Source organism: Diplotaxodon limnothrissa, linkage group LG4 (assembly GCF_057381915.1).
Source record: "Diplotaxodon limnothrissa isolate DT_005_m linkage group LG4, D_limnothrissa_male_GT1.1, whole genome shotgun sequence".
Classification (NCBI taxonomy): Eukaryota; Metazoa; Chordata; class Actinopteri; order Cichliformes; family Cichlidae; genus Diplotaxodon; species Diplotaxodon limnothrissa.
Genome location: NC_140599.1, coordinates 9,684,024 through 9,698,869, shown reverse-complemented (window position 1 = coordinate 9,698,869; position 14,846 = coordinate 9,684,024). Strand labels below are relative to the sequence as shown.

The 14,846-nt window shown below is 41.5% G+C and overlaps 2 protein-coding genes across 2 annotated transcripts; both read right to left on the bottom strand.

The window, feature by feature from the left end:
• Positions 1-3,188: 3,188 nt before the first annotated feature.
• On the bottom strand, positions 3,189-4,004 carry bglap (bone gamma-carboxyglutamate (gla) protein). The gene is made up of 4 exons (XM_085352096.1): positions 3,947-4,004; positions 3,791-3,838; positions 3,440-3,524; positions 3,189-3,291 (listed from the first exon to the last, which is right to left on the bottom strand). The coding sequence occupies exons 1-4, from the start codon at positions 4,002-4,004 to the stop codon at positions 3,189-3,191; spliced, it is 294 nt and encodes a 97-aa protein (XP_085208222.1).
• A 5,762-nt stretch (positions 4,005-9,766) lies between these two features.
• On the bottom strand, positions 9,767-12,324 carry mgp (matrix Gla protein). Its single transcript, XM_085352095.1, has 5 exons — positions 12,273-12,324; positions 10,910-10,994; positions 10,748-10,777; positions 10,452-10,557; positions 9,767-10,166 (listed from the first exon to the last, which is right to left on the bottom strand). Exons 2-5 carry the CDS (start codon positions 10,968-10,970, stop codon positions 10,010-10,012), a joined length of 354 nt encoding a protein of 117 aa, XP_085208221.1. The 5' UTR covers positions 10,971-10,994; positions 12,273-12,324; the 3' UTR covers positions 9,767-10,009.
• Positions 12,325-14,846: the final 2,522 nt, after the last annotated feature.

The following is a 14,846-nucleotide window of genomic DNA, read 5'->3' as shown; positions in this document are numbered from 1 at the left end:
CTATTAAATATATTGCGTTAATTTGTAGCCACTAATTAGCTCAGCACAAAAACAGCGCACGTGGAAATGAGCTAGCCTTGTTCTTTTTGTTTCTAACAATTAAATGCAACATGTCAGTCTATTAATTATTATGCGGATAAAGCACATGTGCTTCGGATTTCACTTTTAATTTGCTCAGATTCTGGACTCTATAAGCAGTTCAGCTATGTATCCCCCTGCTAGGGGGTTCTGTATCAGGCTGGAGAGGCCCCAAAAGTGAACATTTAATCGTTTAAATGTGAGGAAGCCAGAGTACCCGGAGAGAACCCAAGCAAACACGGGGAGAACATACAACCACCACACAGAAAGACCCCAGCCTGATGGTGGAATCGAACTCGGGACCTTCTTGCTGTGAGACAACAGTGCGGCCCATCTCATCTTATGCATCTTATCTCAGGTGACCATTAACAACAATGCTGACGTACACCAAATTACCACTGAAGAGTGAGAATATTTTCTTTCTGATGCGCTTGATCAGAATAGTTCCTTCTCCAATGAGATCCAGCCTGGTTTAAACCAGGGCACTGTTGTGGTTTGGAATGAATTCGCCACGGCCTGGATAAGTTTACGGTTCTCTCATTCAAAGCGCAACTCATCCATCATGTCTTTGGTATGAACAAGTTGTGCTGCTCAAGAGTCTCAGCTCAGGCTTTAAAAGCTTGCCAGTAAGTTGGGTTTTCAGAATGACAAAAATGTTATGTAAGTGTTTTGGAGTTTGTACATGCTTTGTCTCTAGGGGCCACAGTAATATAGAGCCGACTCATAACAATCACAACAGTGTAAGGGATATTTAAGGCAAAGTAAGGGGATCAACAAAGTCATAACGAATATTTGCTTGGAAGCTTACAGAGTTGTTAAGATATTTATTTCTGAGTATCAGGGAGGCAGAATTTATTATTTGTGCTGTCACACTAGAAGAATTGTCAAATCTTATGCTGCTGTACATTTAATTTAAAAATCACAACCAAAATGTGTTAAAAATGTATTTTATATGTGCAGAGAGACATGTTCTCATACTGAAGATATTCTGTTTGATCTTCTCATGGACCTCAGAAAAAAAAGGTCAAAAAAAGTGTTTTAGTATAAGGCACAAAATGAATGTAGATAAAAGCAAAAACAGGTTAAAGGAAATAATGATGCAATGCTCTGTAGGAAGCAGGAAACGCCGACAGTTTCAAAGTCAAACATGCGTGAGACTTGTTGAGTAGCTCAGCTGGTTCATTTAAAAATAAACACACTGCTGCAAAGTCCTGTTGGCATGTGCATATCTTAATGAGGGAAAACAAATGCCAGTAACATTGCCAGTAAGTTGCTCTGGACTGACAGGAAGTAAAAGATGACCTATTTATTATCGAATGAATAAAACATTTTACAACAGTAAACGGTGAAGTAGCTATATGACTGGAAACGTTTGTTTTTGCTTTTTTTTCTTTACTGCTCCCATGAAAATGTGGTAAATATATCTATGCTGTCATGTGAAAGAAGAAAGTATGTCCTCTTTCGAGTCTAAAGTTTTACATATCACATTGTTTAAAAAAAAGAACTGTAACAGTGACATATGACATAATAAAAACGAAATCAAAATGCAGACAAGTCATATTTGTTCAGTCCTTTTTCCTCTTCTACTGTCACAACTGTAAACATTTAATGTGCTAAATGAGGCCTGTAGAGACTGAAATGTAGATCATGGGTTTGTTCCATTTTTGCACTTTCTGACCTTGGTGGGAATTTGCTGGGATCTCCACTCCAGAGCTCCAGACCAGCAAACTGCAAAAACTTTTTTTCTTTAACAACACAACACTTTAACAACACTTTAACAACACAATAATGTAATCTACGATCTAAGTTTCAAAGACAAACATGTTGGGAAACTTGTTTAGTCAGCCACCTGATTCGAAAAACAAAATACCTAAATGCTCCTCTGTGCAGGTTAAATAATAAGTCAGCTGTAATTAAACACCTCTAAATGTAACAATGCAAAACAGAAAGAAGCAGCATGGTGGTGGTTTTTAAAACTTTTAAAACTACGGTACGGCATCACTAACCATACATCTACATCTGTTTAGGTTCATCTCATCTCGCATCAACCTGATGGATTTTTCTTTGTATTAATAGAGAAACTGATCAAAAAGTAAGAAACAGAAGCAGAACGAAGGTACCACAGAGTCGAACATTCACAAACATATTCACGTGCGTACACATTCACACATTGTCTATGATTTGTTTTTCTGCTTGTCTCAGTTTTATTTATGATTTGTGGCATATAGACAACTCATTCTGTGCACCTTGTCTCAGCTATGTTAACTGTGCTATCTCTGTCATCAATTGCTTTCTGCACAGCCAAACATAAACACCAAGAAGAAAACAAGCGAACTACCGGAATACAAAGGAAGAAATTACATCATGATGCACAATAGACCCGTCCGACTGGACACCCCGGTGCTGCCGGGATGATGTCGGGAATGCACAGATCTATCAAAGGAAACAAACAGACGGGGAATCACATGGCACAAAAGCTTCAGAGTTTCAGCGATTTTCTTTTGTGTGAAAATGTTTAAATAAATCATGAACCACATTTCTGAGCCACTCTCAGGCCCTGTTTACCGTGGTCACTGATATGTAGGAATACCCTTTTGATAAAGGAGTAGGACTGGATCACTTTAGTCTGAGAAATGTGATTTTTAAAGTTACTGCAAACTGTATTCACTAAAAGTATTCTTTAAAAAAAAAAAGCAAACTGAATACCTTAAAAGAACTGCAATGTTATATTATAGAGATGATAAAGGTTCATTAGCCTTACATATAATATAGCCTAATAGGGACATCTAGTGGCTAAAACTTGTCAAATCTGCTTCATGAGTTACGTGAATGATTCCTAATCCAATACAACAAATAAGGCTTTAGAAAACAGCACACACAGCAGAATGATATTCATTTTTATTCCGTTTCAACTCTACAGGCGGAGAAAAATGACAGAATTACAGAGATATTCTTGAAGGTGCAGTTAGGAAAGAAAGTAAATCCACCTGCTGGTGTTTGGTTTCTTCCAGTCTGATCCGTCTGCCACACTTTTAGACAAAGAAAAAGCCGAGCTCAGAGGTGGCAATGCAAGAAAAAAGGCAGCTCTGGTGCGCAGTCAGCTGTAGCCTCTAATAGGGGATTGGTCCATAGTAGGCAGTGTAGGCGGCGATGATGCCGTTTATGTCCATCATGTGCTCACAAGCCACGTTGGCCTCACACACTTCTCTCAGGCTGAATGGAGGAGAGAGGACACACACACGGTTACTTATGATGTTTCATACCTTCATGAAAACTTTCCATATCCAACCCAACCCTATTAAAGATAAGAACATGTCTAAAAACATGCAGCAATAAGGTTTGTAGATAAGGTGTGAGATACCTCTCCAGCTGTACCAAGGATAACTGTCCAGCAGCTCTCTTCTGCCTCACCACCGTGGAGGCCTGCTCCCTCTCCACAAACAAACCTGCACATCACAGTCATAAGACATCTGTCAACCTGCTGTTGTTTATGAAAAAAAATTTTTTTTTTTTAAAGATCAGTATAGCATAAAAACAAAAAAAGTCATAGAGAAAAAACAACAAACAACAAAAAACAAGAGTATAGAATATTTTTTGCAAAAAGTCATTCATCATTCATCATTCTTGGTATATCATTTCACTCATGCAGTGCCTGAAAGTTCGAACCCCTTCTCCATTAAACTCTGGACGAATAAACTAATATTAATCATACCCTCCTCAGCAGGGTTGTCACCAGCAGTCTGAGGGTCGGTGGCAGCATCTATCAAACAGAAGGGGAAAAATAAGAACAGACTAACTTTAAAAAACTAATTTAGTTTAAAGGTTTAAGGTTAAAAAATTACATTGCAAATATTGCTACAGCTCTTACCCGAAGCGACACAGATAACTACCAAGAAGCAGAGAGCCAGGATAGCCACGGTCTTCATCTTTTCTTTCTTTTTCAGCCTTCAGTTTAAGGGAAAATGGCCCGAGCTGTATCACTCACTCTCTCCGTCTTTCCTTCTCTTAGACATATATATGTAAAAACACACTCGGTTTATAGATGTAGCCCTTGTGTGACATGGATATGTGATTGGTTAGGGAATCATGTATCACACACCCACACAGATGCAGAAATACACACCTCTGCAAAAATGAAGTATATATATATGTATGTGTAAAAAAAGAAAGAAAGAAAAGGGCATCCACACTCACAGCGTTGCAGAATAAGGGGTCCAAAAGGTGGGCAATGTTTTAAAGCATAGGTGAGGAGCCACAAATATATGCCACTGGAAGGATCTTTCAATCAACATTATTTTACAGCTTCATTTGACCTACTTACCAGATTTGTGTTAAGAATCACAGTTTCCTTTTCCTCATCTTTGCAAAATTTGCAGTTATCTCTGTTAAAATAAAAAAACAAACAAAAAGGAGACAAAAAACAGAAAGAATGAAATGAAATGAAATCACTGTCACCGATATCTCATCATACGTAGTGGTAGTAATATAAAATTTAATGAACTCTTTCAGGAAAGCAGCTCGGACAGGTCAGACTTTTAAAGCGCCCACACACTTGTACATTTAGTTCAGTAAGTGCATGAGGCAGAGAAAAACCATGGCTTACTCACTAAAAAGGAAAAACCACTGTCCCACATTATGCTGCATTATTTTAATCTGAGGGCTTTCTTTTTATTGCAAACCACAGTGATTTCCTACATAGAGAAAGCAACATTTAGAAACAACCATGTTTGTTTGAAGCTTTGTAGACGGGCCATTTAAATGTGCACAGATATTTTTACCACAACAAGTGGGTGGTTCGACAGTTAAGCAGAGGAAAGCTGCATGATGTCGAGTGGAACATGTCGTTTGATTTTTAATGAAAACAAGACTTCCCACAAGCAAAGTGCCTAATACTCTCATGCCACTCCTAAAATGTAATCCTTTCCTGACACCATGACACCCCCCTCCTCCAATCCCTCTCTCAGCAGCAAGACATCTCCCCCCCTCCCCTCCTCCCAAACATCTCCCAGTGTCACAGTGGATCAGGTCAGGAGACAACTGAGGAAGCTTCGCCCCAGAAAGGCACCAGGCCCAGACAAGGTGTGTCCTAGGATGCTAAAGGCGTGTGCTGCTGAACTTGGGGAGCCGCTACAACGAGTCTTCAACCTCAGTCTGCGACTGGGGAGAGTGCCCGCCCTATGGAAGACATCCTGCATCGTCCCGGTCCCCAAAAAGAACCGGCCCAATGAGCTGAATGACTTCCGACCGGTGGCACTGACGTCACATCTTATGAAGACTCTAGAGCGGCTCTTCCTCAACCTCCTCCGACCACAGGTACAACATGCCCAGGACCCACTACAGTTTGCATACAAGGCGGGTGTCGGAGTGGAGGATGCCATCTTGTACCTCCTACACAGAGCCCACTCACACCTGGATGGGGGAAAAGGCACGGTCAGGATCCTGTTTCTTGACTTTTCCAGTGCCTTTAATACCATCCGGCCCTGTATGCTTCAGGAAAAACTGAACAGGATGGAGGTGGACCCCTGCCTGGTCGCTTGGATCTCCGACTACCTCACCGACAGACCACAGTACGTCAGGCTGAAGGACATCACGTCTGACACAGTGGTCAGCAGCACAGGAGCACCACAGGGAACTGTGCTGTCCCCTCTTCTCTTCACCCTGTACACCTCTGACTTCTGCTACAACTCTGAATTATGCCACATTCAGAAGTTTGCAGACGACACAGCCATCATGGGGTGTATCTGGGATGATCAGGAAGAAGAGTACAGAAGTCTGGTGAGGAACTTTGTCGCATGGAGTCACACAAACCACCTGCAACTCAACACCTCAAAGACTAAGGAACTGGTTGTGGACTTCGGGAGGTCTAGAGCAGGTCCACTGCCGGTTCAGATAGAGGGGGAGGAGGTGGAGGTGGTCAACAAGTACAAGTACCTCGGGCTGTGGGTGGACAATAAACTGGACTGGTCATGCAACACAGAGCACCTGTATAAAAAAGCACAAAGCCGACTGTACTTCCTCAGGAGGCTGAGGTCTTTTAACATCTGCAGGAAGCTCCTGAGGATGTTTTACCAGTCAGTGGTTGCTGGAGTACTTTTCTATGCTGTGGTGTGCTGGGGGAGCAGCACAGCAAAGAAGGACTCATCCAGGCTGGAGAAACTGATCAGGAAGGCTAGCTCTGTGGTCGGCATGAAGCTGGACACTCTGGTGACAGTGGCAGAGAAAAGGACATTAAAGAAACTGATGGACATTATGGACAATGCCAGGCATCCTCTGCACACGGCCATTAACAACCAGAAGAGTCTGTTCAGTGACAGGTTGCTTCTCCCCAAGACAAGAACTAACAGACTTAAAAACTCCTTTGTCCCACACGCCATCAGACTGTTTAACTCCTCTCTGGAGGGGAGAGGGAGGGGAAACAGGAGGACAAAGGAGGGGGGAACAACTAAGCTGTAGTGCCTCTTCACCTCACTGTGCAATACCTTTTGTGCAATACTTTTGTAAATAGTCAACGGTGCAATAGACTCAATACTTGAAATGTGCAATTCACTTGTATTTTTATTTTTTATTCCTATTTATTCTATTTATCCCCTTCGTATATTTTATTTATATTGTCTCTGTATTTATATATGTGTGTGTGTGTGTGTGTGTGTGTGTGTGTATATATAATATTCTGTAACTCTGTAACTTCTGTCGGTGCTGTGCTTTTTTGGAAATCGAATTTCCCAGAGGAACCCACCCGAGGGATTAATAAAGTTCTATCTTATCTTATCTTATCTTATCTTTTGTGGGGTACACATCAAACATCTTTTGTTTCAAGCAGACACTGCAGGATTACCTGTGGTTCGGCAGCTCCTCTCTTGATGTCATACGATATTAGCAGGGTGGGCAGAACATTCACACTGTTGGGGGATCCTCATATACCAGGGTTATAGTTGTGGGTTGGTGCTATCATAGCTTTGCAGAGCAGATCTACATGCTGTAGCTCTGTACAGTCACTAGGAGGCAGTGTGAAAAATATGTGGCATAACCTGTAAGAGGTGAAAGTCAAGTGAAAAAGTGTTAAAATCAATCTGTCTGCTGTAGGCATCGTCTATGTTTCTCACACTGCTTTTTTTTTTAATGTTCTGCATGTCTTCCTCTTTGTGGTGATATACCACTCCAGTTTAACTAAGCTTTCAATAAATATTCATCCTACACATAGCATCATCACAACTTGGCTGTGTTTTGTTCTAAGGTGTGAAAAAAAGAAGGCAACCAAACCAAAAACAAGGTATGGGTCCTCACCAGGGGTCAAGGGTGAAACCACAATGAGCGTTTGCGTCTGAGGAACTGCTGAGATTTGAACATGCTGGGTACCATGACTGGAATCACTGAGAACCTACACAGATGTTATGCACTGTTAGTTTTGTCAGATTATTGCATGCAAGCACTTGGCATTGTTTGCTCACCAAAATTATGTGCTCTGCAACACGAAAAATCCTACATCAAATTAGCCTCCAGCTTTAACATAGGCAAACATAGCCTTCTTTAACTGGTCTCAGCTGTGCTGGCTTGTTAACTGTGTTCAGCTGTTGGTGTACCTTGCTAAACAGTTCACTACCTAGAACCTTCAGGAAAGTTGTACCTGGAAAACTTGCGTTGGCACCAGACCAGGTGATGTGGATAGGAAAACGGCTTTGACAGGGGACATTTGAGTCAAGTCACTTTGCTATTACATAAAACTGAAAAAGAAAATGTGTTTCCACTAACACTTGCAATGCATAATTACAAACATGCACACAAAGTACACTCACAGAGACCACAGTTACAAAAGTAGACCACATGTCTTAGGAGGTAGAGAGAAAGAGGAGAGACTTTTGTATAGGTGCAGAAGTCGATCACTGAGTTCACCACACACTAGGACAGCTGACTGTGAGCGCACGATATCTTTAACATTGCAATTCCCATTTGTTTTGCAGCTTTTGAGTACAGTCACGACTCAAATAGTACAACTAGCTGCACAAGCTGATGAATAACACGTTTTTAGTTTCAAAGAAGCATGACAGATACGTCCTAAATCTGACTTGCATCCATCCACTCAATGTCCTCCTCAGTCATACGACTCACCACGACTGCTGCAGAAATGATAGTAGTTGACTGAATTTAACTGAAAAATTAAATGCAGCTTGCACTTCAGTAACTTATCAGCAATGTGGTTGTTTTTCACATCCTTGGAAACAATGGCAGCTGTTTTCCATTCGTGAACTAGAGCCTTGTTGATCAAATCTTGGTATTTGGCTTTCTTCAGGTGGTGAGAGATAACTAACCCGCCCTCCCAGGTCATTTCAAGTTCAGTTATTAAGATTTTTTTGTGCTTCAGGACCATAGAATCAAGTTTAATCAGAGGAAGGTCACAGAGGTCTTTCTGTCCTCCTTAGGTCAACTCGCATTTTTCCAGTCACAAGTTTAGAAAGGACGACATTGATCTGTTGTTTCTTGCCTTTGACCCTCTGTAGGCTGTCTGTGTCCACTTGCACATTTTTGTAAGGACCATATCGTGCCTCCAGCTGTAACAGCTGTTTTAAGAGATCTAGTCGTGGTACCCTGGATTACCTCCAAGGTTAGCGATCACATGGTAGTTTAATGGTGTACTAGAAATCATAATGTCAATGCTCTACTGAATACCGTCCCAGTAACACAAACATATCATTTTTATTTTCAAAGCTGAGCCTTTTAAGTTCACTTTGTGACATGGATGCCCTTTGTTGCTATTTCTAACTAGAGATTTCGAAGCTGGACCGGTCCGGACAGTAGTAGAGCATATGGGTTGTAATTTCACAGTCTGGGTCAATGCTGGTGCCTTTTGTCTCGTTTCAGTGACAGACTACAAGGATTTACCCTCAGGACAATTATAATTATACACTTTCGTGGCCATGTGGCAGCACAGACAGACAAACACCCAGTATAACTGTCATTTTACTTCTACAGCATTTTGACATCTGCCATGTGCTGAGCTGTCCTTGTGTCTGTCTGCACATGTGCAGTACATTCTTCTCAAGACTGCAAGAGACCAGACACCGACAGTGCATACTGAAATCATAATGTAACTCCTCAACACGTCAGTTGTGTAACAACACATTCAATCAGGTTCTGTAGAGCTTTTTAGATACTTGTACTTGATTTCTTCCCATTTTACTGCACTATGTACTTCTGCTGCACTACATTACTGTACTTTGTTTTATAGAAGCACTCACCAGATTTACATTTGAATTCTAAACCATGTGATAAACACTAGAATAACCAAGTGGTTTCCAGTATTTATAGACTGTTTGTGTTAAAGTGGGCTTCTTACATTTATATAATTTCCTTGGGGATTAATAAAGTATTCTGATTCTTGTAATGTGTCTCATATTTATGCACAAGGCCGTATTTAACTTTCCTAATGGTTCTTAAGCACTCCCAAATATTGTTATATTACATATAACATCTGGCATATATTGAAAAACACTGAGAATCCCCAAAGTTCTCACAAACTCATGTGGCAAGCAAATTGCAAAAACAGGATTAAGACCAAACCCATTAAAAGTCATTATATTTGTTTATTGACAGCATAAGTAAGTGGAGATTGTAAGAAATGGTTAGCGGAAAGTGAGCCAAACGCTTCACTCGAGCATATCCCGTAAAGCTCATAAATGCTGAGATCATGCAGTGATACTTGATAAAAGTCATCCTGAGATTACACAAGAAACAGGCTGTAAATTTCTACATGAATATAATGATGGGCTGCTGTGTGATTTGAGCCACATTGACTGGAAGTTCTGGTGTTTATATATAAAAAACAGTTTTCTTGCCAAAAGAGCCCACAAAAACAATTACATAAATTATCTAAAAACTGATGATATGTGGACTAAAGGACCAGATGATAATGAGACTTTTGCATGTGAGGTCCAGCTTAGTATCGGCGAGTCACAGCAGGCCGCCGTGGTTGACTTCTAGCGCCAAAGTATCTGTTGTAGGCCTGCTGGGCACCGTGGTGATAGGCATAGAAGCGGCAGGGGGAGTAGTCCTCGCAGATCTCTGCGCGTCTTTCTGCTGGAGACTTGAATGTCCTGGGAATTAAAACAAGAAGGTTTTCAAAATGAAGAAAAGTAGAGGAACTCTAAACAGAAATGAATTTAATAATTCTCTTTTATCCTGCACTCCAGGCTCTGTGTTTGTGTCTGTGGATTCTTGAAGCACATGTAGATGTTTAATGGTCCAATTAGGCTTTGTCTTAATGAGGCACAGTGCCGTATATGTATGGCAAGCATGCATTTTCTGTGGGTTTGTGGTTTTAAACATGCAGGAGATAAAGTGCTCTGCATTGCATGCCTGCCCATGGTTTTAGGTTTTACCTCCTGAAGTTGTAACTGCCGAAGCCATTCCCTCTGGATGGGATGTATATGTTGCCTCTCTGTGGTGGGATGAATGAGTTGGCTCGGTTTGGAGGCACAAACAAATCTGAAACCACAAAACTTTACTAGTGGGAAAATTTGATTTCAATCAGCATCTGGCATGCCGGTCATGCAGCAGATCAGGTGAAACAAGGGCTGAGGGCATGTTAGTAAAGACTAAATGAGGATTAAATACATCACATTTGTTATAATGGCATGCATGTTTTTCCAGAACCGAGAAACAACATTTCAGTCACCTTCAGTGGATTCTGTGCTTTCATGAGACTCTACGGGAAAAACATGGAATCGGGTTAATCATAAATGATGAATGTCTTATTACATTTTGTTATGTTGCAGGTTATGAATAAATAATGGCTGCCGAGCGATAGCAAAGTGAGGGCGTCTGGGAGGATCTATACCATAGCAGACGCAGAGAGAGACTGCAGCACAGAGTGCCAGAAGACGAAGAAGGCTCCTCATCCTGGGGTTTGTTTATCTGCCTGCCTGCTGGAAACAAAGCAGACAAGTATTTTTGGTAAGTCGTGGTAGTGCTGAAGTAAGAGTTAGATAGGCAGTAGGGAAAAAATAGAAAAAAATGAGACAAAATAAGGCAAAGGGAAGAATGCAGAACACTTTTTTGCATTTTGAGGGTGGGTAAACAGACCAAAACCTCAAGCTGGGGTAAAAAGTGACAACATTTCTGTGGGTTTTGTGCAGATAAACAACCAATATATGAAAAAAATCTCTGTGCATGCTGGCACAGTGCTGCAGATTTTTTTTTAATGGAACAAACACAAAACCACAGATATGAGTCAAAAAGTCTTTTCACTGTGCTGGCCTTAGGTTGAGGCCAATCTGCACCACGCAATGAAACCTCAGGTTGCAAGGAAGAACCGTAAGAGAATAGCTGTGGCCGAGAGGAGCTGCTTAACAGCCAGCGAATGAACAGACTGGAATTATGAAGTTGAGGGTCGCTCGGGGTGTACGCTCGCACCGCACGTGTCTACATGTAAACACTCAACGTGTAAGTGTGAGTGACCTGAGGTAGGGTAAGTGCCACCTGTATAAACAGCAGTGCCAGATGTCTGCAGAAAAGCTTTCATCCCCACGTTCTGTTTGTGGGATTTGGATGGAGCGCTTGTTTCGGCAGCGCTCTTTTTCACCATCAATAGCAGCTTTCATTATACATTCAGAAGCACACACACACACTGACACATGATCCCCTCAGGCATATTTGTCTGCAGTGTAAGCCAGACCCACAGTGGGCACAGAAACAGCGAGCCTGGGGCCTAAAGTTCAAAAAGCGACTCCCAAAGACTGGCAAGGATAGCTAAGTGAGTGAGTGTGTGTGTGTGTGTGTGTGTGTGTGTGTGTGTGTGTGTGTGTGTGTGTGTGTGTGTGTGTGTGTGTGTGTGTGTGTGTGTGTGTGGTGCTGACAAGAGTGTCTACAGAGTTTAATGCCTGTCTGAGTCTCAATAGGGGTCCTAGTGAAGTCCCAGCTTCCTTCCCTGCAGACAGAATGTGCACACATCATTGGAAAAAGCCAAAGAACCAAGATGAGGGTGTACATTAAAAACTCTTTAACAAAAAGAGGAGGGCCACAGGCCTACTTTTCTACCGTATTTTCATTGGCAGATAATTGAAAAAAAAAAAAAAGTAAAGTACTATAAAAATAGTCACAAAATAAAAGCTACGTTTGCCTGATTGTGTCCAAAACTCAAAACTTCTCCTACTTTTCACCTGCAAAGAGTTTTAAGAGATCATTTGCTGTAATTTACTTACCTTGAAGGAAAATTATGGAGTGATGGAAACTGTCTCAATACTTTCTCCTCAGGAACATTTCCTAATTCCTCATGGCAAAGCTTTTTATACTCATCTCTGTCCCCCCACCCCTTCATTTTTCTGTCTCCATCCACCTCCCTTTTAGTCCTCGCAATTTCTCCTCCCTTCCCTTACTATCACCCCACACCCACCCACCCACCCACCGTTTTTTCTACCAGTTAATAAGACCGGGGTATTAGCTCACTCTCTCCCCAACTCCTACGCTTTTACCGAAATAAACAGAGCTGGTGGTGATGGCAGGAGAACTGGAGAAAAACAAGCCGGGGGTAAACAGAGAGACAGAGAAGAGGGTGAGGGAAAGGGTGGCACGATGACAACTAAGCTGCTTCATAGTAGGTACATGATAATATTTGCCACTGTTTGCCAGCATGCCTGCATGATATGAGAGATAACAAAAAAGTTCAGATAAAACATGAAATGGTTGCAGATTGTGATCTAAATATGTCTCTGAGAGCACAGAAATAGCACATACGACAGTGCTGGTCTTTACTTTAAATCTTCCCGTTGCCAAGCACATTTTTAATAAATGGTTTAAAGGAGAAGCATTTATGATTGTGGTCAGCAATAACTGTAACTCTTCTTTTGCGCTACCATAAAAGAAGTCCACTGTGTAAACAGATAATAAGTGACACTGAAGTAAAGCACAACTTTAGTAATAGTCAGTGTTTCCCTGCGGAGAAGTCTGAATAAAAAGAAATAAAAACCCACATATATGAATCAATGTGTATGCCCTTAAATCAGCTTGCTGTAGTGCGAGCCATTTGGTGGGGTTTGGATCGTTAAAGTAAAGTGAGTAGGTTGTTATCGAGAGCAGACTGGAGATGTTTCAAGGGAAATTTTATGAAAGGAAGCTATTGTATAATAGTGGAAGGGGTTTTCCATTAGAAGGAGAACATGTGGGGCTCTGGGTTAGTGCGAGAGTGTAAGGTATCACACATAAATTTAGTAGAAGTTAGTAGAAGTAGAAGACCCTGAGTTTTAAGAAAACATAATTAACTGTGTTTTTGTCTTCAGCCCCTGTCTAAGAATGCTATGGATGTTCCCTTTCATTGTTATGAAAATGGTGCAAAGCATTTTGCTGAAAAAGGACACCAACATAGATTTGCCAAAACTGCAGTTTCTCAAATGCCCACTTGACGGTGGCTCCAGTGTTAAAATGCTAACCTTTACTGCAGAAAAAAGCATGTTCATGAAAACATGTCTTGGTCTCTATATTCAGTTTTACCCTGCTAACAAGTGTGCATTAATTTATTTTATATATTGCCTGTTTTAATATTGTTAAAACTCAAGTTTTACATCATTATAGGCAATCACTGAAACAGACCTGTATATAAAAGATGGACAACTGTGCTGTGACCCACTGGTTTTGAACTCTGGATTTTGAAGGTGCTCTTCCCATCACGATGTTGGAGTTTTGAAGACAGAAATTCCATATTTGAAAGCTGGAATGTTTGGGGGTGTCAAAATTTGTAGGCTGCATCCTCCCGAGGACCCGGCCTTCGCCGTGTATGTGGGCCAGGTCCTCCAAAAGCCGGGTTGGCCGGAAGTGAGCGGCTGTGAAATTGGACGGTCTAGCATTCAGTTTTGCGTCACTAGCTGTCTCACTAGAGTTTAATAAACTCAGCTGCCTGCTCCTTGCTATCTAAAATATAACAGGAAAGTGGCGTAGTTCTGTTTAATCAGTTTTCTGTTTGACATTTATTCAGCTGTGATCTCAGCCAAACCGATTTACTCTTGAACAAATAAAACACTGAAAAAAAGGCAAACAATAACATTGTTAAGGTATCGAAGTGACTTATATATCATGTTTAACCTGAGTAGCAAAAGACCGCGGGAGGTCTGAAAACAATGTGCCGGGAGTTCGCTGTTCTAGCTATTGAGCTGGTGGGTAACAGACATCTCCAAAAACGTCAGAGCACTTTTGCAAATATGTGATGTCTTGATAAATCGAGCAGATATTTGACATTTACAAAGCTACATTCTCGCCTGAAACATCTTAAAAGTTTATTTTGTGACCCAGAAAGAGTAATAAGAGTAATATTAAAACTAAGTAGCCGCCGCCATTGTTGGAAACTGGAATTGGCTGGCCCACGCTATGAATTCTGGGATATGGTGGGCTACGAAGGATACACCCGACCCAGCCTTTGAATCTGGGGAAAAGGGGGACGCATTTGTTGACTGCATTTAAAGGAGTCTAGGAATTTGGACAGCCTTTGTCGCATTGCTGTGACATAATCGGCCTACAAATGAGGCCTCAGTAGGATGCAGCCTATGAATTTGGACACCCCTTTCGTGCATTAGCTAATGCTAGCAAGCTAGGTTAGCATGCTGCATGTCACACAGATGAATGAATGAAGCACTTTCGCTCATCAAAACTAACACACAATCATCTGTGATGGTCTGCATCGTGCAGTCAGCCATGATACTAACAGTCGTGACAAAGAGATTCAGAACTGGAGAAAAACAAGCCGGGGGTAAACAGAGAGACAGAGAAGAGGGTGAGGGAAAGGGTGG

Bases quoted from the DNA above. Each gene is read 5' to 3' on its own strand.
- bglap (XM_085352096.1), bottom strand. From the start codon at position 4,004: ATGAAGACCGTGGCTATCCTGGCTCTCTGCTTCTTGGTAGTTATCTGT. The intron at 3,839-3,946 runs GTAAGAGCTGTA...TCTGTTTGATAG, and splicing joins AGTTATCTGTGTCGCTTCGG to ATGCTGCCACCGACCCTCAG. The intron at 3,525-3,790 runs GTATGATTAATA...TGTGATGTGCAG, and splicing joins TGACAACCCTGCTGAGGAGG to GTTTGTTTGTGGAGAGGGAG.
- mgp (XM_085352095.1), bottom strand. From the start codon at position 10,970: ATGAGGAGCCTTCTTCGTCTTCTGGCACTCTGTGCTGCAGTCTCTCTC. The intron at 10,778-10,909 runs GTATAGATCCTC...TTTTTCCCGTAG, and splicing joins CTCTCTCTGCGTCTGCTATG to AGTCTCATGAAAGCACAGAA. The intron at 10,558-10,747 runs GTGACTGAAATG...TTGTGGTTTCAG, and splicing joins AAGCACAGAATCCACTGAAG to ATTTGTTTGTGCCTCCAAAC.